General features: G+C 37.5%; 2 protein-coding genes across 7 annotated transcripts in view; both read right to left on the bottom strand.

The window, feature by feature from the left end:
- Positions 1 to 26,147, bottom strand: part of LOC306902282 (E3 ubiquitin-protein ligase TRIM39-like) — a 45,883-nt gene that overhangs the window by 7,254 nt on the left and 12,482 nt on the right. The window contains exons 1-8 of one of the 5 annotated variants that reach the window (XM_079470716.1): positions 16,284 to 16,408; positions 15,779 to 15,901; positions 15,114 to 15,664; positions 14,931 to 15,026; positions 14,630 to 14,863; positions 10,296 to 10,434; positions 10,163 to 10,189; positions 9,212 to 10,049 (exon numbers count right to left, since the gene is read on the bottom strand). In XM_079470716.1, the coding sequence (XP_079326842.1) occupies positions 9,502 to 10,049; positions 10,163 to 10,189; positions 10,296 to 10,434; positions 14,630 to 14,863; positions 14,931 to 15,026; positions 15,114 to 15,664; positions 15,779 to 15,848 (1,665 nt within the window). In that variant the 5' untranslated portion in view covers positions 15,849 to 15,901; positions 16,284 to 16,408 and the 3' untranslated portion in view covers positions 9,212 to 9,501. Of the gene's footprint in view, positions 1 to 24; positions 259 to 325; positions 422 to 508; positions 1,060 to 1,173; positions 1,297 to 1,678; positions 1,844 to 9,211; positions 10,050 to 10,162; positions 10,190 to 10,295; positions 10,435 to 14,629; positions 14,864 to 14,930; positions 15,027 to 15,113; positions 15,665 to 15,778; positions 15,902 to 16,283; positions 16,409 to 26,147 lie in introns of those variants that run through there. The other 4 variants (XM_079470715.1, XM_079470714.1, XM_079470717.1 and 1 more) reach the window with 4 other exon arrangements.
- The window catches only part of LOC306904986 (E3 ubiquitin-protein ligase TRIM39-like), a 12,701-nt gene continuing 12,512 nt past the window's right edge, over positions 25,959 to 26,147 (bottom strand). For both annotated transcript variants that reach the window (XM_079475290.1, XM_079475291.1), the window contains one exon: positions 25,959 to 26,147. This exon is cut by the window's right edge and continues 775 nt beyond it. The gene's annotated coding sequence lies outside the window, so the exon portion shown is untranslated.

Genomic DNA, 26,147 nt, shown 5'->3' with positions numbered 1-26,147 from the left:
AGAGAGAGAGAGAGAGAGACTGACCTGTAGGAGGTGGAGATGATGGTCAGTGTGTGAGAGCTGCTCCAGCTCACTGTCTCTCCTCTTCAGCTCAGTGATCTCCTGCTCCAGATCTTTCATGAGATCTTCATCCTGTTTCTCTGCTGCTTTCTGCTGCTCGTCCATCATCTCCAGCAGCTCAGTCTGACATCTCTCAATGGATCTGATCAGAGCGCTGAAGACCTCAACACTAGCTGCTTTCTCCTCATCTGTGCTTCTCTGAAACAATCATGTTTTCATTCATCATCTTTATTTATAAGACAAACACTTCTTCTCTTCAACTTACTTTTCTGAGTTGTGCTGAGTGTTTGATGTCTTGAATCTTCTTGATTCTCTCCTGGATCATCTGCTGAACGTCTGTCTGTGTCTTCTTCAGTTGAGTCTATAGGCAGACAGCAACACACAGACACATTTGATCACAGGTAAACAGGTTATTAAATCATGTTTTAATGTTGTTATTGACTCAAACCTTCTTCTCTTCACTCATCTCCTCTAGAGGAACAGTGTTGTGAGTCTTGTGGTCTCCATCAGTACAAAACACACACACACATGTCTGATCATCTCTACAGAAGAACTCCAGAGGTCTCTCATGTTTCTGACATATATAGTCCTTTATATTCTCCACAGGATCCATCAGTTTGTGTTTCTTTAAACTCATTTTCTCATGAAGTTTCAGGTGAGTTTCACAGTAAGATGTCTGACACATCAGGCAGGACTTCAGGGCTTTCAGCTTTCTCTCATCACAGATGTCACAGAGAACTTCAGATCTTCTCACACTGAACTTTTCGTTGTAGTGCAGCACAACCTGTCTGAGTGTTGTGTTGATCTTGAGGTCTGGTCTTTTACTGAATGTTTCTTTACACATTGGACACGAGTAGATGTGACTGTTGTCCCAGTAGTGTTTCAGACAGCTCCTGCAGAAGTTGTGTCCACATGGAGTGCTGACTGGATCACTGAACACCTCCAGACACACAGAACACTGAAGCTCCTCCATCAGAGAAACACTGGACGATGACAGAGCTGAGAAATCATCAACATTCATCACTGACAGATTAAACATTTATGTAAATACAATGATAGGATTTTACACATTAAATAATTTACACATTTATTCATTTTGTGTTGTTGACTTACGTGGAGGTTCCTCCATACTCTCTCTCCTGGTTTGTCTTGGTTTTGATGATGTTGGTGAAGTTTCTGCCGTCACACGTCTTCTCTTTAAATATTTTAAGATTCTGTCTCTTCTCAAAGATTAAACTATATTGTATATTTCAGAACATAAAACACACGTTCAGTATGTTTCATTCATAAACACATTTAACGTTCACATGTATTTCTCTTCTTGTTTATTGTGTTTTTCATTCTGTATGTAGTTCACACACTTCCTGTTTCTTTAAGTCTTCAGTCGTGTGACACAATACCAACACAAACTAAACTTTACAATGAATCAGTTTTCTTGATAAAATTCTGTTAATATTTCAGTTCATATCTAACAAGTTTAAGTCATTTAACTCATTAAACGTGTGTATTCATCTGGTTTTGTCTAATGTGCTCTAGTAAGACACACAGCCCACTGAAGCAAAACACAAACATTACAAACTTGTTCAGAGAAATCTCTCATATATCTTCATGGTGTTACCTGTGAGTGAGTATCAGATGTGATCATGAGCGTCTTTGAAAGTCTCAGATATCTTGTTTTTGAAGAAATAAAGCAGATTGTTGTTCATCAGTTTAGTTTCATTTTCACTGGAAGATCTCGCTCACCTGTGATGTCATAGCTCCTCCCACATTTTCACTAAAAGATCTCGCTCTCCAGTGATGTCATAGCTCCTCCCACATTTTCACTTGAATGGAGCTGTTTCAAATGTAAATGTTCCTGTTTGTTGTTTGTGTTTAGTTTGTGTTAATCTTATATTCAGCTTCCATGATGACACAACATTGCACAGCTTTTGGTTGTCAAAAACAGAGAAATATGAAAAATAGCCAAAAGAACTTTATCGTAAAAACTAAAACAACTTTTACTTCCAGAAGCTTATTGATAAGAGGCAAGAGAACACTTGTTCTGGGCAAAGTGACACTACACTGAAGACACAGTATAACACAAATACAAATATACTGAAAGTTAAAACTTTAACCAGCAATAGTTCACTCAGATATATCACTAAGACTAAAGAGAGTCACAAACCAGACATGCAGTGCTGCGTCACACTTCTACAACTCGCATATATTGTTTTCTATGACAGTTGATCATAATTCACTATAAATTCATATCAGTTTACATAAGGAACGGTGGAGAATATGAACTAAAATCTGTGAAGAAAAGCTCATGAGAATTCTTACACTTGTAATAGAGAACACAATGGCTTCATTGAATCTCTTCATATGATAACTGCGTGACGGATAACCCAAGAAGCAATTATTCTCAAATAAGTGAACACTTTGCATTAAGTGACTAAGTCTCATGTACTGGCAGAGAGTATTCATGTTATCCCTCACAGCTGGTGAATACCCAGACAGAAAGGGTGAAACTGCACAGTAGAACAGATTATAGTTGTTGATTCTTACCAAAAGAAAAATTATATAAGATGCTGTTTATACTTGGTGTAATATAGAGATGTAGAACAGTATAACACTAGGATAGTGATCAAAAATCGACATTTTAATGATAAGTTATTTTGTCATGATACACTAGATTTTGAAATGCCAAATGGCTAACCAAAGGCATCGAAAATGCATCCAAAAAGAAGAATACATTATACTCAAAATTTGTAAAAAAATAGGACCATTGAGTCGGTAGAAAAATACATATTTAATTAATAAAAATAATTTGGTAACTATTATCCGAAAAAGTGAAAAGCAATATTTTTACTCCCTCTTAGAACAACAAAAGCAAATATGCAAGGAACTTGGAAAGTACTCTAAATAAAATTATCAAAAAAACTAATAATAAACAAGAGTGTCCAAGTTTAGTTCATAAATGACAATAAACTCCTTACAAGAAATCCAAAGGAGATAGCAAACAAATTTGACGATTATTTTGTTAATGTTTGTTTCAATCTGGCAAAAGGAATTACCGATTCAAAGAGTAAAAATATAAAGAGTTTTGAATATAACAGTAGGAATTCTTCCTCCATGTATGTGTCTGACATTACCAAAAAAGAAAAACTGGAGATTGTGAATGGTTTTAAAAATAAAAGGTCAACCGATTGGACAGACATTGATATGAAACTAGTTAAAAATACAATCCATTTAATATTAGAACCTTTGAGTACATCTTCAATTTGTCCTTTAATTCTGCCGTGTTTCCAGATCAGATGAAAACTGCAAAAATTATTCCAATTTATAAGAGTGGTGACAGTCATTTATACTCAAATTATAGACCAATTTCATTATCATCCCAATTTTCACAAATACTGGAAAAACTTTTTTTGAAGAGGCTTGATAGTTTCCTAGAAGAAATGCATGATATTAAGTGACGATCAATATGGATTCAGGAGCGTTCGATCGACTTCAATGGCAGAAATTATATATTGATTATATAGCATCTGCATTAGACAAAAATGATTTACTTTGGGTGTTTTTGTCGACCATACCATAGATCACAAATAGTTAATGAATTAACTAGAGCAGTATGGTTTTAGAAGCCGTGCTTACTCATGGTTAGAAAACTACCTTGACAATAGATACCAGTGTGTACATTTGAATAAGCATCAATCAGAAATGCGTAAAGTAACTTGTGGGGTGCCTCAGGGTTCTTTGATTGGTCCTAAATTGTTTATTCTATATATTAATGATATCTGTAAGGGATCCGATTTGTTAAAATGTGTCTTGTTCGCAGATGACGCAACACTGTATGTATCTGGGGATAATCTTTACCAACTAATTATTGATGTGACTAGAGAACTATCCAGAATCAAGCAATGGTTTGACCGAAATAAATGATCTTTTAATCCAAGTAAAACCAAGTATATTATATTCAGTAATCGACAAATTAAAACTAGCATGAGCTTAAAGATCGATGATGTGGTACTAGAAAGGATGAATGAAAACTAATTTCTTGGAATAATATTAGACCATAAATTATCCTGGAAACCACACATCGCACATGTTCAATCAAAACTGTCCAAAACAATTGCCATATTACATAAAACCAAGTATTTTCTAAATACGGCACCTTTAAATATTCTGTATTGTTCTCTCATTGTTCCATATTTGTCTTACTGTGTTGAAATATGGGGACATGCTTACTCCACAAACACAAAGCCTATTTTTATTTTACAAAAAAAAGCCATAAAGATAGTCAATCATTCACCTTATAATGAACCGACAAACTCAATATTCTGCTAATTTAAAGCAATAAAATTCCCCGATCTAGTCACTCTGAATAAAGTTGTCTTTATGTTCAAAGTCAACAGGAAAATATTGCCTGCAAATATACTCTGTTTGTTTAAAAATAGGGTACAGAAATATATATATAAGTATATGTATGTGTGTATGTCTCTATATGTTTATGCAGGTATTGCTTATGCCTAACTTTGATGGGTAGATGTTGTTTTGTAAATAGGGCAGGCGCAATAAGCCACGGCTTCAGCCTATACCTTTTCTGTTACCATCTTTGTTTGTAAGGAATTTTCTGTACATATATTTTTCCTATGTTTTAGAAACCGAATAAACCTTCATTCATAAACCTTCATTCATTATTTAGTATTTCTATTGATATAATTGACACAAGTATTTAAGACAACAATTCTGTGTGAACAAGTGCAAAAAACCAATGATAATTGAGAGAAAATATGATTACACAAAAACATGAAATCATCAGAATGAAATAAACGAATAAAAAAAGCACAAATAGGTGAGACATCGATAGAAACCAACATTCATAGTGAAGTTCTTCTGTGGAGAAAAAGAAGAGAATATGACTTTGTTCATTTGTCACAGGATGCATGCAACAGATGAATTATGTGATTGGTTGATTTACTATGGGTGGGCCAAGTGAGAAATAATTGACGACGGGCCGTTATATTCTTAGCATATAATGCACCTTTAATGCCTCCGCTTCATGTCATGGCCGATACACCTCCGGGTGCATTATAAGAATTTAATTGACCGGAGTCAATTATTCCGCTTAGGCTTTTTATACCACAGTTGCCACACCACAAGACATTGTTCACATGTTTTATCTCAAGACATTTGTAGGGTATTTGTCCTGAAATGCTCTTGTTGGACTCATTTCTTATCTCATCTCAAGCCTTATCTTATCTCACTTGAGCCTATATGCAGTTATCATATGTTCTGTATATGCATGGATCTTCAAAAACCGAGGTCATCACAAATGTGATGGTTAAAGTTACAACATGGTTGAATCAATCGGGTTAACTCAATGTGTCCAAAACTGTGGGTATGTTCTTCACTAAATCAAATAAGGTAACCAAAGACGCAGATATCTTAGTGTCAGGAGAAAAAATACAAATTGTCAAAGAATACAAATATCTTGGCATTTATTTAGACAACAAACTAAATTTTAGATCACATGTCAGGCAAACAGGTAAAAAAGTCCAATTTAATCGAGCGAATTTCCGATTGATCTCATTATATTTACTGTTTATCGAGCTGGTCTGAGTCTAACTCCACTATCCTGAAACCACTAAAATCTTTGTACAAACAGACACTCAAAGTACTTGATAAGAAACCAAAATATTTTCACCACTGCGCCATTTTATTAAATACAATATTTGAAGTTGGGAAAATCTTATTAAGTTCATAAATTGCTGTCAGGTCTCAGTGATTTTATTCATCTGAGAACAACCACACACAGAATCACCAGAGGAGTGTCAAGAGGCAGGGACGTGCACAGGGGGGTTGCTCAGGTTGCCCGGGCAAATGCCCATATGCCCTTCTCGACTCACGTTGCCCTTCCGAGGTGGAAAATAAATAAATCATACAATGGATGCAGAATTTCACCGACGTCTAGAGAAAAAAAACGCGAAAAGCCTCATTCACTTCCGTATTCGGGCAACTAAAGTAAAAGTCAGAAGGGGAAGGGCAAACTCTGTTAACGTGGGTGCAGCGCTGCACGTGACCGGCACCTGAGCTGAGCCTGCATGAGCGGCCCTAGAAGGAGATTGTCGCGGTTATCGGGTGATACGACTCAACGTTGTCTAGGGTGGCCATACGTCTGGATTTCGTCTGGACAGTCAGGATTTTAAGCCCCCTGTCCGGCGTCCAGGGCAGCCTCAAACCAGACACTCATTTGTACTCGTTTTTGGAGTTGTCCTGAATCGGCCTAAACAAAACCCGCTTTAGAACATTTATTGGGACGCAGCAGCATAGCGTCTGACGCCGTAAGATCTCTGGTCAAACAAATGATTGGCTGAAAGAGGTGTCAAATAAATATCTGATATATCATTGGTTAATAACGTAAACAAGCCTCCACGACGTGGAAGTGGAGTCCACATGCTGGCTTCGTCACATCATAACGGTAACTTGCTGAAACTTCAGACTTAATTTAGTCCGGAATGGACAAAAGAGCACAACTTTATATAAAAAACAGTAGAGACACTTTTCATGGATGTCGCTGTGAAGTGGACGTTTGTAGTCAAGGGACCTGCGACATGCCAGCACAGAGAAACAAAAGTAACCGACGAGCTGCAGGTACATCTTCGGTTAAGCCTATAGGTCAAATATTCATTGCCAGACAATTAAAAAAAAAACCGAGTAGACTGTTTCAGAATCACTGTATCATGAGACCATCGATATGATGCACAAAATTGTATTTTAGTTGCGAGTACACCAGAGTCCTATGCAGTTATTCTTGCCTCACTAAATGCTGCAAAGTGTCCTTGTGTTATGGAAATAGCCACCATAACGTTGTCAGAAAAGGTGAGTTTGTGATGTATAACAAACGAACGATCATCATCATCAAGTTTTATGAAATGAATTAAAATCTTCATAAATCCAGGCTGAGTTTGCCACGTTTAGCCTAAATAATAAGACAGATAGCTTGCAGACAAGCAGCCTAGGCTACAATTTTTTTTGGTAGGTAGGCATTAGGCAAACTAAGCTACGTCTCTGCTGGTAGTTAGTTTCTCACATTTCGTTTGAGCAAGAAGAATTAATGATGGAAGCTATGCATCACATTAATTATTTTATTCTAAATGGTTAAATGCCTAAATCTTTTCACTATTTTGGGTTTTGTTTGAAGCCAAGATGCCCACTGAAAAGAGGCGGATTCAGGAGAGATATTTCAGGGAGTTATGTTTTTCTGTGTTATTATTAGTACTAGTTAAGGTGATTGAGTGCTGTATTTCAGTCTTTTACTTCTTTATATATATATATATATATATGAATAAAGATCCTGTTATTCTCAGTCCTTCATATAGCCTGTGAGGTTTTTTTGGGTGGGGGTGTTGCCCTTTTTTCAGGTCAGAGCAACTGCCCCTCAAAATTCCTGTGCACGTCCCTGTCAAGAGGTGACTGTGTTATTCCACTCAGAAAAAGTGCTTTTAGTAAATGAGCCTTCTCAATTAGGACTTCTGAGGAGTGGAACACCATTCCATCATCAATCAGAGGTATTAATACACAAAGCCTTTTTCCATCACATCTGAAACGTTGGCTTATTAGTGTAACAGGGTAGAAAATATAGGTAGGCTACTTCACATGAGATGGACTACAAATCCCACAGGTCAGACGGGTATAAAAGGAAGTCCAATTTCAGGGGCTTCCTCTTTTAAGGCACCATGGGAACGTAAGGCCGTGGAAGAGCTGATGATTTATAGAACTGGATTGGTATATGGCCCTTCAGAAGATGATGCGTGTTGCTTCAGAGATTCAAGCAAACTTATTTCAAAGCACAGTTTGTGATTTCAGTTCAAGATTTTTGTTATAGCGAGTTTGTTTAGTTTTAATATTTATATCTGCCTTGTGTTTTAGTGCCCGTGTGAAGAAACATGTGTTTGGTGCTTCAGAGAACTAACCATTTAAATAAAGGTATCAATCCTTACTAAAGCTTTGAATTGAGTTTTAACGTCTTATATTTTAAATTTGTTTATACTTCATTGTAAATGTTTTTAACTATAGTAAATCTTTTATATGGCGATTTTAAATTGTGTTTCTTTTTTCCAGAGATTGCATGATTGCCGTTTACTTTTCTACCAGAAACAATAGTGGCTGAATGGGTATTTTGGTAAGATCCAAATGTAAACTGGGTTGTGTTTGGCAAAGTCATTAAAGTAATTGTTTGACTTATGTTATGTTAGTTTGTTTGTTTGTTGTCCATTGGGGACCAATGAACACAGGATATAATTTGTATATGCAATATGAATTACTCTGCCAAGATGAGGGGATATAAGTGTATTGGTTTAATTTTGGTGATTATTGTTTGGTTTTGAAGTGAATTGAGTTATTTTCCTTGTGATGTTTGTGAGTGTGCACTTATTGGCAGAGTATTCGCTGTGTTAAATAACTGGGGACCCTGTGGTTTGCAGATGTACTAGTTAGCCACTCAACACGCTACCAACATCCGGAAGAGTCACACCTCGGGTCCCGACGAACCGTTACCGATGTCCTCCGGAAGAGTCACACCTACGGGTCCCGACGAATCGTCAATGTTGGGTTTTAAAGTCCTCTTCACCAAGCGAACGTCCACTTTAACTCGTGCACACTATACACGTAGCCTCTTCTTTTCCGAAGCACATGCTTTAACCGTTAGCAGCTAGACGCTACTACAGTGAGTCCCCAAACAGTCTCCAAAAGCACCCTTAACCAAAGTACTAACTGACTGCAGGGGCTACCCTAGTATTAAATCAGGGTTCGTCACCCTAACTTACTGAATGTCACTTAAACCTACATATGTTACGACATACGAGCTCCCACCTCGACTCATCCCTCTCTCGTTAACATCCCCGGTGACCTTACAAACGACTCACTCCCACTAACAATAAATGTGATAGTAATATTAACAGTGATAACATTCATTTCCCTTTCACAGAACTTAATTTTTTTTACATTAACACAAATAAAAATAAACTGAATAAAATAACAGTATACTTCACATATGTATTAACTTGATTTTTCACAGGGCTACATTCAGTAAATCAGTTGAGACGAGTTTGACATGTTTACAATATACAAATAATGCAGAATGGGATGGAGAATCAGGACTGAGAATGTTTGGTGGTTCAAGTCTGTTCAACCTTTAATGTTTTATTTTGTACAAATCTGAAGAGACAGTAACTATAGGAGGATCAGGGCTTATATATCACAATAAAGCTGTGAAACAGAGAATATAAATCTGGCACAAGAGTTTACAAGCTGAAAGACAACTAGAGACCATTCTAAAAATCGATATTATATTCAGTTGTTTGTTTTGATGACCACTGAACATTAGTGTGAAAATATGAATCATACAGTATATCAGATTTGGAGAAATAATATTTTTAATTCATATTTAACCTAGTAAAGTCATTTGTTGTAATGAACAGGTGAGATGATCAGTGGGGCTGAATTTTTACCTTCATCATTAAGACCTGGACTGAAGTATGGAAAGAGTTTCTCAGTGAAAGTTTGGCCAGTGAAAGAGTAGATAAGAGATCTGTTCTCCACATCATAAAAACAGACCAGACCCTCCTCATAATCCACAAACACCCCCACCTTCTGTGGACTCACTCTCAGAGACAGAAAGACAGAGGGACCAGCACATGCCTCGTAATTCTTCTCATCTCTCAGAAACACAGTCCAGATTCCTTTCTGTGAAGTCAATGTGATCTCTCCTTTCCTGTTAATAGATTCTCTGGCCACTCCTAAATTCCAGTCAGTTTTTCCCTTCACCTGAACCTCAAAATAAAATCTCCCTGAAGAGAATCCCTCTTTACCCAGAACACAGACCCAATAATCAAATCTCTCTGGATTATCTGGGAGTTTATGTCTAATGTCTCCATCTCTCACTTGTTTTCCATCTTCAGACAGGATGAGATGTGGATGAGCTGTATCAGGATCCAGAGTCACATCCACTGAGAGATCAGAGAATATGAATCAATATAAAGATGTTGATGTGTTTATAATTGTAGAGGTGAGTATGTGTGTGTAAAGTATTATTGAGAACAGTGAAGATCACAGATTGTACCTGCAAACTGCTGCATCCTCCTCAACACTGTCAACACAAATAACAATAAACATCATGAATAAATTAACTAAGAAACCTTTAACCAATGACAGATAATAAGGATTTATAACTGTTTCTATAGCAGATGACGTACAAGTTTCAGTGAGTTTGTCTTGTAGAGTCTCCTGCAGTTGAGTCAGAGCTCTCCTCAGAGTCTCCACACTCACATCAGTCTTCATACTGATCTCAGACCAGTTCTTGGTGTGTGGAGGTCTGTACAGGGATGAGTCGATCTACAGCAGGAGGAGAGAGAAGAACGCACCTCAGCACGAGGAGAGAAAGAGACAGAGAGAATTAAATCGATTTATTACAATATTTTTACATATAAATCACTTTACACACACCAAAACAATAATATAATAATTACATTAATTCTCTTGCAAAAACGATTTCTTTATCTTCAACCGAACAGAGAGCATAATTACAACACTACTGAGTTTCAAAAGCTTTTATCGTATTCATCAGTTTGTAAAACTTAAAATCAATAACAATTCTTGATTTTACCATATTTTTAAAAACGAATAAAACATCTTGTCCAGACTTCTCTTCTATCTTATTTCTCCTAGTAATATAGACAGCCCACAATAAAATTTATGACATTACATTTTAACTTTAGTTTTGAACTGTAAAAAACCAAAATATAATCTTATAATATAATCTGAAAAACTAATATTAAAATAATAAAAAAAATCTCAATAAATCAAAAAGAGGGTTTAGTCGATTACAATACATGAAGCAATGAAAAATAGTCTCTCGTTCTAAAGAAAAAGGACACTTGTCACTTACAGTGGGGTTTAAAATAGACACAAAGGCATTTACAGCAATGGCTCCATGTAAAATCTGCCATTGCAAATCACCAATTTTCTTTTTTAATGGTGGTTTGTAAAGTGCTCGCCAGACAGGTTTAATTTCAGAATTGATTTCTAATTTTTCTCTCCATACTGTATCTGTTTTAAAATTTTGCTGATGAGTAACTTTCCCAATGCTTAAACAAAAATCTATATAATCATTACTTCCAAAATTCAACAGGGGCCAGTAAGACCCTATAAGTAAGACATCTATAACAGGTAAAATTTCAAGATCAGGAAAAAGATCTTTACTATCAGGGCTTAAAGTCCCTGCACCAAACTCTTGTAAAAGTGTCTTCTCTTCAACAGTTAAAATCGTAGTTAATTTTTCAAGAAACATTTTTACAAAACGTATTGATCGAACTCTTGGCAGGATAGCAACTTTTTTCAGCTTTCAGTAAATTATAACCGGATTCATTTATGATGTTTTGTAGCTTTAAAAGTTTTTTATAACATAATAAATCTGTTAAACCAGGACAATCTTCTGCTGAAATATCAAACCTAGCTCCAAATACAACTGGTTCTTCCAACAACCAATGAAGAGAAGTTGCTGGTTCCATCCAATAATATTTAAAGAAACCTCACACTTTGAACAAATTTTGGTAGAAAGAAGGAATTCCAGTAAAAGTCAATCTTTAAAGATCCATTAAGAACAATGTTAAGTCTACTTCCATATTGCCCACTCTTCTCAAGATTCTTAAAGCCAATGGTCTCCACACCAGTGAATAAGGTCCTATCAACAGTGTCTGTATGTATTGGAGACGGTAAGTGGCTCTTCTGCAAGTGAGATTTAACAGACTTTGACCTCCTTCCTCTTTGGGCAAGAACAAAATGCTTTGAGGAGTCCAATGAGTCCAATGAATGAAAAAAGTTCACCAGTTCTCTTTGGATATTTACAAGGAGTGCATTTGGAGGGTCGACACAAGCAAGTTTATGCCATAATGAAGATGCCACAAGATTGTTAATTATAAGAATACGCCCTCTATAAGATATCTTAGGCAGCAACCATTTCCACTTTTCCAATCAACCTTTTATTTTCTCATTAAACCTTCCCAATTGTTCTTAATACAGTTTTAATTTCCTAGATATACACCAAGGTATTTTAAACCTCCTCTTTTCCTAAACAGTTCTCCAGGTAAAGCAGGAAGATCTCCACTCCAATCTCCCGCTAGTAGAGCTTTACTTTCCTCTAATTGACTTTAGCAGAAGAAACTAATTTAAAATCATTGAAATTTTTTAAAGCTAAGTAACATCCTCCTTTTCATTTACAAAAACAATAACATCAACAGCATATGCGGAAAGATGTAAAGAATTATTACAACCAGGAACAATCAAACCTTTTAAATGAGCTCGTAACTTGAAGTAAGTGCTCGATTGCCAGTGAGTACAGGAAACCAGACAAAGGACATCCCTGCCTGACACCCCTCTCAACTTTAAACGGAGCACACAAACCACCATTAATCTTAAGAACACCCTCAATGTTACAATACACAGCCTTAATCATTGATTCATTGATATACAAGTATGGTTAAACCCAAAAGCCTCTAAAGCATTCCATAGAAACAAATGCTCAACTCTGTTGAAGGCTTTCTCTTGATCAAGAGAAATCAGTCCAGAGTTAATTCCCAAGAGTTTAGAAGCTTGAAAAACATCTCTTATTGAAGCAAAATTATCAAAAATAGACCTGTTGGTAATACAGTAAGTCTGATCACATTCGATCAATTTGCTCATAGTCTCATAGCTAAAGTTTTGGACAAAATGTTGTACTCATGAGAAAACATGAGAAACATGAGAGTGAAACAGGGCGCCAATTGCCGAGACACTGTAGATCCCCTTTCTTTGGTAACAGTGTGATGACTGCTCTTCTGTAACTTAGAGGCAATAGTCCTCTTTTCAAACTGTCATTAAGAAACGTTAGCAGATCTTCTCCTATTCCAGGAGATTTACCATTTTCCATGCTCATTGTGTTGTCTTTCATGTATAAGTTCGTGCGAACCTTTAATTTCAAGAGACTCTTACTTTGAAGGGCTCGTCTCACCGTAAAGTTTCCTAGTTCACGGTTTTGTTTTGGTCCGTAGTTTGAGGAGGCTAGCGGGATTATTTCTGTGTTCATCAGCATGTATTTTACACTGTAAACGCCACCGAGGCAACGTCGTAAGGTAATAATTTCATAATTACATTCATATGTTAGCGATAAAAATATTATTTATATGAAGAAGGCATTTGATTTACTGGTATTTAAAAACGTTTTATTTTCACTTATTTACATGAGAAAGCACATGTTACAGAGTTAAATGGTAATTTTTATAGTTTTCTTTGTTACAGTTTTCACTCTGACCCTTGTAAAATGAGAAAAAGAGCCACAGTAAAGAGCATCTAAAGTTTACCACGACTTGAGTCTTCATTTGAGAGGAAGAGTTTAGCTAGTTGTATAGCTGCACTTGCTACAGTGCAGTGAGGACAATATACTCATCATGGCAGTATAAAGCTCTTTCAGTGATAAAGTCTGTTGCGGCTCATTGTTTGACTCTTCCTCCACCTTTGGCAGTCCTTTGAGAACATTTTCAGCATCTGCATCCCATTCCCCTGGTTCAGATTTATACAGATCTGAAAAAACTCTACAGCACAGCTACGTATGTCAGCAGGCTCTGTTAGTTCTTGTCCTGTAGCTGAGCTTAAGGTATGGATCATGTGCCACAGTTTGAAATCGTGAACGGACTAAAGCTCCCTGTGCTTTAACCCCCAACAGGTCTGCCAAAAAATATTTTTTTTCTTCAGATCATCAATATGCTTTCTATTATTTTTCCTTGATGCTAATGAATCCTGTAAAACAGTAATTTCCATTTCTAAAGTCTCTAAAGTTTCTTGACTGGGCTAGGTCTCGAGTGTACTTTTGACAAAAATCCTAATTAGAACCTTTCCGCAGTCCCACCGTTGTGGTAAAATACATAAAAATGTTTCTGCTGCTTAAAAGTTTCCCAAAATAAAATTGTCTAAGAATTTTTTATCATTCAACAATGAAGTATTAAAAATCCAGTGAGCACTCTTATAATTGACACATTTAATTAAAAGACTGCAAAAGACTAAATCGTGGTCAGAAAAACCCACTGGAATAATTTTACAAAATGTTAAAAGATTACGTTGATGCTGAACAATATAAATTCTATCAAGCCGTGCTAAGGAAATTTAATTTTCAGTTCTATGAGAGAGACAGAGAGAGACAGAGAGAGACAGAGAGAGACAGAGAGACAGAGAGACAGAGAGAGAGAGAGAGAGAGAGAGAGAGAGAGAGAGAGAGAGAGAGAGAGAGACAGAGAGAGAGAGAGAGAGAGAGACAGAGAGAGACAGAGAGAGACAGAGAGAGAGAGAGAGAGAGAGACAGAGAGAGACAGAGAGAGACAGAGAGACAGAGAGACAGAGAGAGACAGAGAGACAGAGAGAGAGAGAGAGAGAGAGAGAGAGAGAGAGAGAGAGAGAGAGAGAGAGAGAGAGAGAGAGAGAGACAGAGAGAGACAGAGAGAGACAGAGAGACACAGAGAGAGAGAGACAGAGAGAGAGAGACAGAGAGAGACAGACTGACCTGTAGGAGGTGGAGATGATGGTCAGTGTGTGAGAGCTGCTCCAGCTCACTGTCTCTCCACTTCAGCTCAGTGATCTCCTGCTCCAGATCTTTCATGAGATCTTCATCCTGTTTCTCTGCTGCTTTCTGCTGCTCGTCCATCATCTCCAGCAGCTCAGTCTGACATCTCTCAATGGATCTGATCAGAGCGCTGAAGACCTCAACACTAGCTGCTTTCTCCTCATCTGTGCTTCTCTGAAACAATCATGTTTTCATTCATCATCTTTATTTATAAGACAAACGCTTCTTCTCTTCAACTTACTTTTCTGAGTTGTGCTGAGTGTTTGATGTCTTGAATCTTCTTGATTCTCTCCTGGATCATCTGCTGAACGTCTGTCTGTGTCTTCTTCAGTTGAGTCTATAGACAGACAGCAACACACAGACACATTTGATCACAGGTAAACAGGTTATTAAATCATGTTTTAATGTTGTTATTGACTCAAACCTTCTTCTCTTCACTCATCTCCTCTAGAGGAACAGTGTTGTGAGTCTTGTGGTCTCCATCAGTACAAAACACACACACACATGTCTGATCATCTCTACAGAAGAACTCCAGAGGTCTCTCATGTTTCTGACATATATAGTCCTTGATATTCTCCACAGGATCCATCAGTTTGTGTTTCTTTAAACTCATTTTCTCATGAAGTTTCAGGTGAGTTTTACAGTAAGATGTCTGACACATCAGGCAGGACTTCAGGGCTTTCAGCTTTCTCTCATCACAGATGTCACAGAGAACTTCAGATCTTCTCACACTGAACTTTTCGTTGTAGTGCAGCACAACCTGTCTGAGTGTTGTGTTGATCTTGAGGTCTGGTCTTTTACTGAATGTTTCTTTACACATTGGACACGAGTAGATGTGACTGTTGTCCCAGTACTGTTTCAGACAGCTCCTGCAGAAGTTGTGTCCACATGGAGTGCTGACTGGATCACTGAACACCTCCAGACACACAGAACACTGAAGCTCCTCCGTCAGAGAAACACTGGACGATGACAGAACTGAGAAATCATCAACATTCATCACTGACAGATTAAACATTTATGTAAATACATTGATAGGATTTTACACATTAAATAATTTACACATTTATTCATTTTGTGTTGTTGACTTACGTGGAGGTTCCTCCATACTCTCTCTCCTGGTTTGTCTTGGTTTTGATGATGTTGGTGAAGTTTCTGCCATCACACGTCTTCTCTTTAAATATTTTAAGATTCTGTCTCTTCTCAAAGCTTAAACTATATTGTATATTTCAGAAGATAAAACACACGTTCAGTTTGTTTCATTCATAAACACATTTAACGTTCACATGTATTTCTCTTATTGTTTATTGTGTTTTTCATTCTGTCTGTAGTTCACACACTTCCTGTTTCTTTAAGTCTTCAGTCGTGTGACACAATACCAACACAAACTAATCTTTACAATGAATCAGTTTGTTTAATAAAATTCTGTTAATATTTCAGTTCATATCTAACTAGTTTAAGTCATTTAACTCATTAAACGTGTGTATTCATCTGGTTTTGTCTAATGTGCTCTAGTAAGACACACAGCCCACTGAAGCAAAACACAAACATTACAAACTTGTTCAGAGAAATCTCTCATATATCTTCATGGTGTTACCTGTGAGTGAGTATCAGATGTGATCATGAGCGTCTTTGAAAGTCTCAGATATCTTGTTTTTGAAGAAATAAAGCAGATTGTTGTTCATCAGTTTAGTTTCATTTTCACTGGAAGATCTCGCTCACCTGGTTTGTCATAGCTCCTCCCACATTTCCACTAAAAGATCTCGCTCTCCAGTGATGTCATAGCTCCTCCCACATTTCCACTAAAAGATCTCGCTCTCCAGTGATGTCATAGCTCCTCCCACATTTTCACTTGAATGGAGCTGTTTCAAATGTAAATGTGCCTGTTTGTTGTTTGTGTTTAGTTTGTGTTAATCTTATATTCAGCTTCCATGATGACACAACATTGCACAGCTTTTGGTTGTCAAAAACAGAGAAATATGAAAAATAGCCAAAAGAACTTTATCAAAAAAACTAAAACAACTTTTACTTCCAGAAGCTTATTGATAAGAGGCAAGAGAACACTTGTTCTGGGCAAAGTGACACTACACTGAAGACACAGTATAACACAAATACAAATATACTGAAGCTAAAAACTGTAACCAGCAATAGTTCACTAAGATATATCAGACTAAAGAGAGTCACAAACCAGACATGCAGTGCTGCGACACACTTCTACAACTCGCATATATTGTTTTCTATGACAGTAAACACGCGGCGTCTGGCGGCAGCATTCAGGATGCTGCTCAAACTCCTGGACCACCACAAAGCACCTCGGTTCGGTTCATATTTTCCATATTTGTATTATAAACCACTAAGAAGTTTCTTAATGAATCTTAACAATCAGCTTCCACATGCAAAGCTCCAGTTTAGTATTCCTCTTAAAGTGCCATCCTCCGGGTCAGACACATCTGTAGGGTGTGACATCTCATACAGTTTAAAGAGACCACAGTCTCTTCCACTTCTCTCTTGGCACGTGCCGCTGCTACAAGGGTTTAGCCCTTTTAAGGTCTTTTAAGGATGGACTAGAAGAAGCCATCACCCGGAACCGTCTTCACCAGTCGGTGTCAGGCTACAGCCTCGTCTTTCCAGGCACAGATCCTCTGCATCAAACTATCTCTCTCATCACTAAACTTACAGCCAGCATCAACTGGAGCTTCAACAAACTGCATCAGGAGACTTTCTTTTGATGGGCAAGACATGCAAGTATCACACAACTTTAACTTTTACACTAGGATAGTAATCAAAAATCAAAGCTTCAGTTTCAGACATTTTAAAGTAATTTTGTCATGATACATTATTTTTTGACTAAAACTCCAAACCTCAAGTGCATGGAGGCAGTTCAACAGGTTAAAATCCAAAAGTTCGCCTATATTCTCTCTTATCCTCACAATTGTATAACTAGAACAGAATACAATATTGGGAAAATATTATACAGTTGGCATGGACTATGAAAATATTTTACAGTAGGTATGTTCTTATGAACAATATATACAGATGGCTATAGAGTACGAGCATTAACACTATGAACATTAATGTACAGGTGGCTATGAACAGATAATAATTTAGACTAAACAATAGTGCAAGTGACTTAAGTGTGCATAGATTATTGACATTAGCTATTAAAGTTGTAATGCAATAGGTGAGTTAATGCAGTTGTTGAAGTTACAGTGCAGTGGATGAGTTAATGCGGTTATTAAAGTTACGGTGCAGTATATGAGATAATCATAATATAGTGGACATTAAATATTATAAGACCCCTGTGCCGCCGTCGACCTCACCACCAATAAAACATAGAAATCATTTATTTATCTTCTTAACTACACAGTGTACGACATTTTTGTTTCGCACAACCTTTTAATAGTTCCTGTACAATTCTTTGGTTATATTTATTTTCATGTAGCACCAATGTTTTAGTGTTATTAAGCTTAATAAGTACATTTTGAGTTCATGATAAGATATGATATATGTGTATATTGCAAATAAACAAAAAAAATGTCACTTCTAAAGTTTTGGACGTCAGATATTTAATAACTGTTATGTTTAACTCTTGTTTTGCCAGTTTATTTCTGCATACTAATAATAAAACCGAAATGTATAAATGTGTGATAAAAAAAATTTGTAAGTACAAATTATGTCAAAAAATGTCTGTGATTTTCGTATTCAGCAAGTTAAAAACAACTTTTATTTTCTTTATGACCCTGAAAATATAAAGGGAAGATTTGTTGTAATGACTGGAAAGGAACATGACTGTATTAAACACGAACTATTAAACACCGTCTATTTTATTATTTTCATACGTAATGTTTTATTTATTCATCTCTTTATATTTTTATACAACTTTCAGATTTGTAATAAATGCATAAAATGTGTACTCCCTTTGACTTCTTGAAATGGTTTAATTCAGCATGTCTGCAGTACATTTGACAGCATGCAGTTACTCTCTTAAACACGAGATGGCGCTGCTGAGTCTTGTTCTTATTTTGGACATTATTTTAATCAAACCAGGTAAATGTGTTTTCTTTCAAAGACTAAAGGATTGAATGTCCAGACATTTTCAACGTCATTTGAAACTTTGTGCAAAGTTTGTGAAGGTTTTTTAGCTATTTATTCTACAAATTAATGTATTCTCTGATCAGATAAAAGACCCAAAGCTCTGAAAGGGATTTTTTCCACTAGGAATGTAAAGTGGAATATAAGCATATTATCTTTGAAAATGTATCAATTAAAAGAGCAGTCAGGAACATCTACAGTAGAGGCGTCTAGCGCCGAGGTTGTGACTCCCTCCAGCCCACATTCAAAGCTCTACAGCGGCTGACATAACATGGTGAATAACATGCAAAATATGATTCCACATAAACATGAAATCATCAGAATGAAATCAACGAATAAAAAAAGCACAAATAGGTGAGACATCGATAGAAACCAACATTCATAGTGAAGTTCTTTTGTGGCTCATAATAAAGAAAAAGAAGAGAATATCACTTATTTCATTTGTCAAAGGATGCAACAGATGAATTATGTGATTGGTTGATTTACTATGGGTGGGCCAAGTGAAAAATAATTGACGACGGGCCGTTATATTCTTAGCATATAATGCACCTTTAATGCCTCCGCTTCGTGTCATGGCCGATACACCTCGGGGTGCATTATAAGAATTTAACTGACCGGAGTCAATTATTCCGCTTAGGCTTTCTATCCCGCACTTGCCACACCACAAGACATTGTTCACATGTTTTATCTCAAGACATTTGTAGGGTATTTGTCCTGAAATGCTCTTGTTGGACTAATTTCTTATCTCATCTCAAGCCCTCACTTGAGCCTGTATGCAGTTATCGTATGTTCTGTATATGCATGGATCTTCAAAAACCGAGGTCATCACAAATGTGACGGTTAAAGTTACAACATGGTTCAATCAATCGTGTTGACAACTCAATGTGTCCAAAACTGTGGGTATGTTCTTCTTCATTAAATCACATAAGGTAACCAAAGACGCAGATATCTTAGTTTCAGGAGAAAAAATACAAATTGTCAAAGATTACAAATTTCTTGGAATTTATTTAGACAGCAAACTAAATTTTTGATCACATATCAGGCAAACAGGTAAAAAGGATTTTAATTTTAAATAAAAAATGTATCTCATTTGACTTACTGTTTATCGAGCTGGTCCCAGTCTAACTCCAGTACCCTGAAACCACTAAAATCTTTGTACAAACAGACACTCAAATGACTAGGAAAAGTCATTAAAGTGATTGTTTGACTTATTTGTTTGTTTGTTTTGTTAGTTTGTTTGTTTGTTGTCCATTGCGGACCAATGAACTGGGGATCTCATTTGTATATGCCATATGAATTACTCTGCTAAGATAAGGGGATATACACTCACCTAAAGGATTATTAGGAACACCTGTTCAATTTCTCATTAATGCCATCCATCCATCCATTTTCTTCCGCTTATCCGGGGCCGGGTCGCGGGGGCAGCAGTCTAAGCAGAGATGCCCAGACATCCCTCACCCTAGACACTTCCTCTTGCTCTTCCGGGGGGACACCGAGGCGTTCCCAGGCCAGCCGGGAGACATAGTCCCACCAGCGTGTCCTAGGTCTTCCCAAGGTTGCCTACGGAACAGATGCCCAAGCCACCTCAACTGACCCCTCTCGATGTGGAGGAGCAGCGGCTCTACTCCGAGCTCCTCCCGGGTGACCGAGCTTCTCACCCTATCTCTAAGGGATCGCCCAGCCACCCAGCGGAGAAGTTAATTTCCGCCGCCTGTATCCGGGATCTTGTCCTTTCCGTCATGACCCAAAGCTCATGGCCATAGGTGAGAGTAGGAACGTAGATTGACCGGTAAATTGAGAGCTTCGCCTTGCGGCTCAGCTCTTTCTTCACCATGACAGACCGGTACATCGACCGCATTACTGCAGAAGCTGCACCTATCCGTCTGTCAATCTCCCGTTCCATCCTTCCCTCACTCGTGAACAAGACCCCAAGACACTTAAACTCCTCCACTTGAGGCAGGACCTCTCCACCAACCTGAAGTGGGCAAGCCACCCTTTTCCGACTGAGGACCATGGCCTCGGATTTGGAGGTACTGATTTTCATTCCAGCAGCTTCACACTCGACTGTAAACTGTCCCAGTGCATGCTGAAGGTCCTGGTTTGAAGAGGCCAACACGACAACATCATCCGCAAATAGCAGAGACGAGATCGTGTGGTCCCCAAACCTGACACCCTCCAGCCCCTGGCTGCGTCTAGAAATTCTGTCCAAATTACGAACAGAACCGGTGACAAAGGGCAGCCCTGCCGGAGTCCGACATGCACTGGGAATAAGCCCGACTTACTGCCGGCAATTTCTCATTAATGCAATTATCTAATCAACCAATCACATGGCAGTTGCTTCAATGCATTTAGGGGTGTGGTCCTGGTCAAGACAATCTCCAGAACTCCAAACTGAATGTCAGAATGGGAAAGGGGATTTAAGCAATTTTGAGCATGGCATGGTTGTTGGTGCCAGACGAGCCGGTCTGAGTATTTCACAGTCTGCTCAGTTACTGGGATTTTCAAGCACAACCATTTCTAGGGTTTACAAAGAATGGTGTGAAAAGGGAAAAACATCCAGCATGCAGCAGTCCTGTGGGCGAAAATGCCTTGTTGATGCTAGAGGTCAGAGGAGAATGGGCTGACTGATTCAAGCTGATAGAAGAGCAACTTTGACTGAAATATACACTCATTACAACCGAGGTATGCAGCAAATCATTTGTGAAGCCACAACACGAACAACCATGAGACGGATGGGCTACAACAGCAGAAGACCCCACCGGGTACCACTCATCTCCACCACAAATAGGGAAAAAGACGCTACAATTTGCACAAGCTCACCAAAATTGGACAGTTGAAGACTGGAACAATGTTGCCTGATCTGATGAGATTTCTGTTGAGACATTCATATTGTAGAGTCAGAATTTGGCGTAAACAGAATGAGAACATGGGTCCATCATGCCTTGTTACCACTGTGCATGATGATGCTGGTGGTGGTGGTGGTGTAATGGTGTGGGGGATGTTTTCTTGGCACACTTTAGGCCCCTCAGTGCCAATTCGGCATTGTTTAAATGCCACGGCCAACCTGAGCATTGTTTCTGACCATGTCCATCCCTTTATGACCACCCATCCCCTTATGACTACTTCCAGCAGGATAATGCACAATGTCACAAAGATCGAATCATGTCAAATTGGTTTCTTGAACATGACAATGAGTTCACTGTACTAAAATGGTCACCAGATCTCAAACCAATAGAGCATCTTTGGGATGTGGTGGAACGGGAGCTTTGTGCCCTGGATGTGCATCCCACAAATCTCCATCAAATGCAAGATGCTATCCTATCAATATGGGCCAACATTTCTAAAGAATGCTTTCAGCACCTTGTTGAATCAATGCCATGTAGAATTAAGGCAGTTCTGAAGGCGAAAGGGGGTCAAACAAAGTATTAGTATGGTGTTCCTAATAATCCTTTAGGTGAGTGTATATCAATTTCATTTTTTATTTGTGTATTTCAATTGTTAAAATTATATTTAAATATATGTATTCTAATATATTAATAATATTACAGATTAGATTGGATATGGGGATAGATGTTTTGGACACCCATTGTAGCGAAATGTATTTATCAACTCCAATAGTTTATTATAATTTTCTATAAAAAAGCTTGTTCAGCAATTTTTTCCGCTCTTTGTTACAAAGCACAACAAATATTCAATTATTTTGGCACCAGTCTAAAAGAGCAATACTGACCTACATAGATTTTTATACTTGTGAATGTTGTGATACACATGTTCATATTACAAATTGTTACTTTGGATTCCTTCATTTTCGTTTTTGTGGTTCATGGTATTTTGTGCGTATCAAGTTTAATTTCTCAGGTTTTGTTCACATTCTTCCTTTCAGTTTAGTTTAGTTTATCTTCCCTCAGAGTTTCTCTGGTTTTACTTTGGTTAAAGGAGTAGTTCACTTCAAAATAAGCCATCATTGACTTTCAATAGTGGGAATAAATGACTATGAAAAGTCAATGGGGGCTTATTTCCTTCTGTCCTTCTGAAACCTTGTATCTCTTTATTTCGTACGGATGTCTTCCATCATCAATATTATTCGTCAACCTTTAGAATAGCTAATTGAATGAATTAAGAGTTCTTGTCAACTTTAACAACACAGTATTTCATCCATATCCTGAAAAACTCCCGCCCGTTGTAAACGGACCCTCTGTGGTTCTCGGGAGCCCGTGTGACGAGACTGAGTCTTACGCTCACATGAACGGAGGCCGTAAGAACGAGCGTGCCTTGCCCCAGTCGTCGGCCTGCTGATCGGCGGTCCGTTTCCTTTAGGTCACGTTTGTTGGACTGACACTTGGACACGTTTCTTTGACTGTCAAGCAACTGTGTGGTTTCGGGAGAAATATATTTAAAAATAATAAAGAGAGACACAAAGAAAAAACGATACAAGAGTCTGATCAATCCCTTTTCAATCACCTCAACATGCAAAGTTTGGATTTCTTTGCTTTTTTGTGTATTTCTATTGAATTGATTGACATAAACTGGTTTGTTGTTTCTGCAGATTGACTGAATCACTGAAACCATAAACCTGATAGACTGACTGTTTTCATTTTGTTATTTTTCTATTCCTCTAAAGCGGTTTGAAGGTCTATCAAGTCAGTAGTGGTACAGTGACATTACACAATCTGCATATCTTTGTATCAACACAAAGCACTTGGTCTTGTCTTTGAGTTTCCAAAGACGTGTTTAGATATGATACAGTTTATAGCAGAGATGAGAGAAACTTGTGCGAGTTCCTTTTCCTTGGGATGCCAACACAAGTTATGTACGTTTGCAAAGTCACCTCACACAAATTCTCAAACCTACCGGCGTGTTTTCCTTTGTTGCCAAATTCTATACAGATAGTTTCTTCAACACAATCTCACTCGACTTTTGAGATTTTGAGAGGCATCAACTTCTAAACTGACTCGACACTCCATGTTTTTAACACTGCTGAATATCTTTCAGACCTTTTTAGCGTTCTTGAAGAAACTATTTGGTTCGGATTCAAACAAAAGGCGTCATGAAACAATGCAAAATCAACATGGCACCCAAAATGTGGCAACAGATATTTAGAAGAGATTTGGCTAAAAACAAAGTTTCTCACGTGTTTTAGTGGTAACTTGTGGGATTGTGGAGGTGATGCGTGTTTGTATAAACCAGACGTCTCTCATCTGATATTTCAGCTGGATGTTGGACCTCAGAGCGTCTACATCCACTGTCACTTTTGTACCTTTTTACACTTCAGATGATCATCTGTATGTCTGTGCTGAAATAATCTGCTAAGCTGCTATTTTACTCTTATTATTCTTTTGTGGTTTATACATATTATATAAATATATAAGGAGGTTCTTCAGGTGTAATCTTTTGCATCTTTCCACTACGGTCCATTTCATGATGCTTATAGTTCTGCTAAAGAAGAAAAGAGAGTGAGGTACAGAAATTCAGTTCTGCCGTGTAAAGATGTTTATTGCCTTCTGTTTATAATAAGAGTTTTCTACAGTTCATACTGTTGTCAGAAAACCTGCGAGTCCTCATGTTTGTGTTTTTATGTCATTGATGTTGGTATCTGTTGATGGAGATGCTTTTCTATGTCCAGCATCCAGAATGATGGCAAACGTGAGTCTCTTAACATCTCGACACTGTGTCTGTCATCACATTCATGAGTAACAGATATTCTCAGGTCAAACTCCTCAAAGCTCGCAGCGTTTTCCAGTCTCACCGTTCATTCCTCTGTCATATTTACACAAGCTTTCATTTCTTAAATATAAACTCATGTCATGCGTTTCATTTGACTGATCCTGTCACTGTTTTCAGATGTTACAAACTCTGTGTTTATTTTCTTCCAAACAGAGTCTGATACACAGATATGATTCAGTGTCTCTATGCAGAACTTGTGTTTGTAACATAGATCACTTATTTAATACATTTAACAGACAGATTTGACTACGAGCGCCAGTTTTGGGAAGAAATCTTTTGAGGAAAACCATTTTCTTTCCCTCATCCTGACTTTATTTCCATTATTTATTTTATTTTTGTGATATGTTTAGAATCACTGTAATCTCATCCGATTAAATGCAACATTTGACTTATTTTGTGCTTTTTTCACAACTTTGGGGACTTTTTGTTTTCATTAACTTTATCTACCTCACTCTTTTTTTATGTACATGTATATAAAGTACATCTGATCTTTTCATGAGAAGGACAATATTAGCGGCGTCTGTATCTGAAGAAACCTCACAAACGTACAAACCACAATCTTGGAGTGAACAAATTCTGCACACTTTTTACAAATAGCTGCTTTCTTTCCTATCAGATCTCGCTTAGATTTCTTTCTTTATTTGTGAGATTAAAATATAAAAGTACAGTTCTCCAAATGTGCTGGATTGTTGTTATTTTTTTCATCTTGTAAGTTAGTTGGCTGGAGGGAACGTCAATATTCTGACTACAGAAGAAGTGAAATGAAAGTTGGATTCGTGTTTTTTGTGTTTGTTGATCTCCTCTCTTCATGTTTCCTGATTCCATCATCGGCATCTTTCTTTTTCAAAACAAATGATGAACAATAAGTAGAATTAATAGGATTATTTCATATATTTGAATGTCATTGAAATAACATGAAGCCGTATAAAGATGGAAATGAGGAATGTTTGAATTGGTTCAGATCAGCAGATTTTGTGTGAGATTTGACTTTATATATCGCTGCCAACCGTTTTCTACAGTCATCCAGATATCAAAACAGAAATGTTTTTTGTAAAAAGTTTCCTTTGTTTTTTCAAAGTTCGTCCAAGATCACACAAGACACCAACATGATGCTCCTCTCTGATCATTTCAGATCTCTAACATCATTCAAGTGATGGTTGATTTCTGGATGACAGATCTATTGTCTGAGCGAGATATTGTCAGGACTGAAGGTTCAGAGTGAACATCAAGGGTTCAGGAGGTGATGTGTCCTCACAGTTCACTCTCATCCTGCTGCTGCTGCTGATGATCATTCTGCTCCACATCATCTCATGACATTCATTTGTGAAATCAGGACATTACAGTTTACTCCATGAGTACAGAAGATCTGAGAGGAGAACACAGGACGTGTTCATGATCTCCATCTGGTGCCAATGCACATTTAAGGAAGGCTTTGTGTTATTCTGTGTTTTTATTTCACATGTTTATGCCGATAGAAAAACGTTGCAGTGTTTAGTAAAACAGTTGAGACGAGTTCAAGAGTTTGACGTGTTTAACATACAAATAATGCAGAACGGGATGGAGAATCAGGACTGAGAACGTTTGGTGGTTCAAGTCTGTTCGACCTTTAATGTTTTCTTTTGTACAAATCTGAAGAGATAGTAAC

The sequence above is a fragment of the Barbatula barbatula genome (assembly GCF_947034865.1).
Source record: "Barbatula barbatula genome assembly, chromosome: 1".
NCBI classification, from domain to species: Eukaryota; Metazoa; Chordata; class Actinopteri; order Cypriniformes; family Nemacheilidae; genus Barbatula; species Barbatula barbatula.
This window is presented reverse-complemented; position numbering and strand designations above follow the sequence as displayed.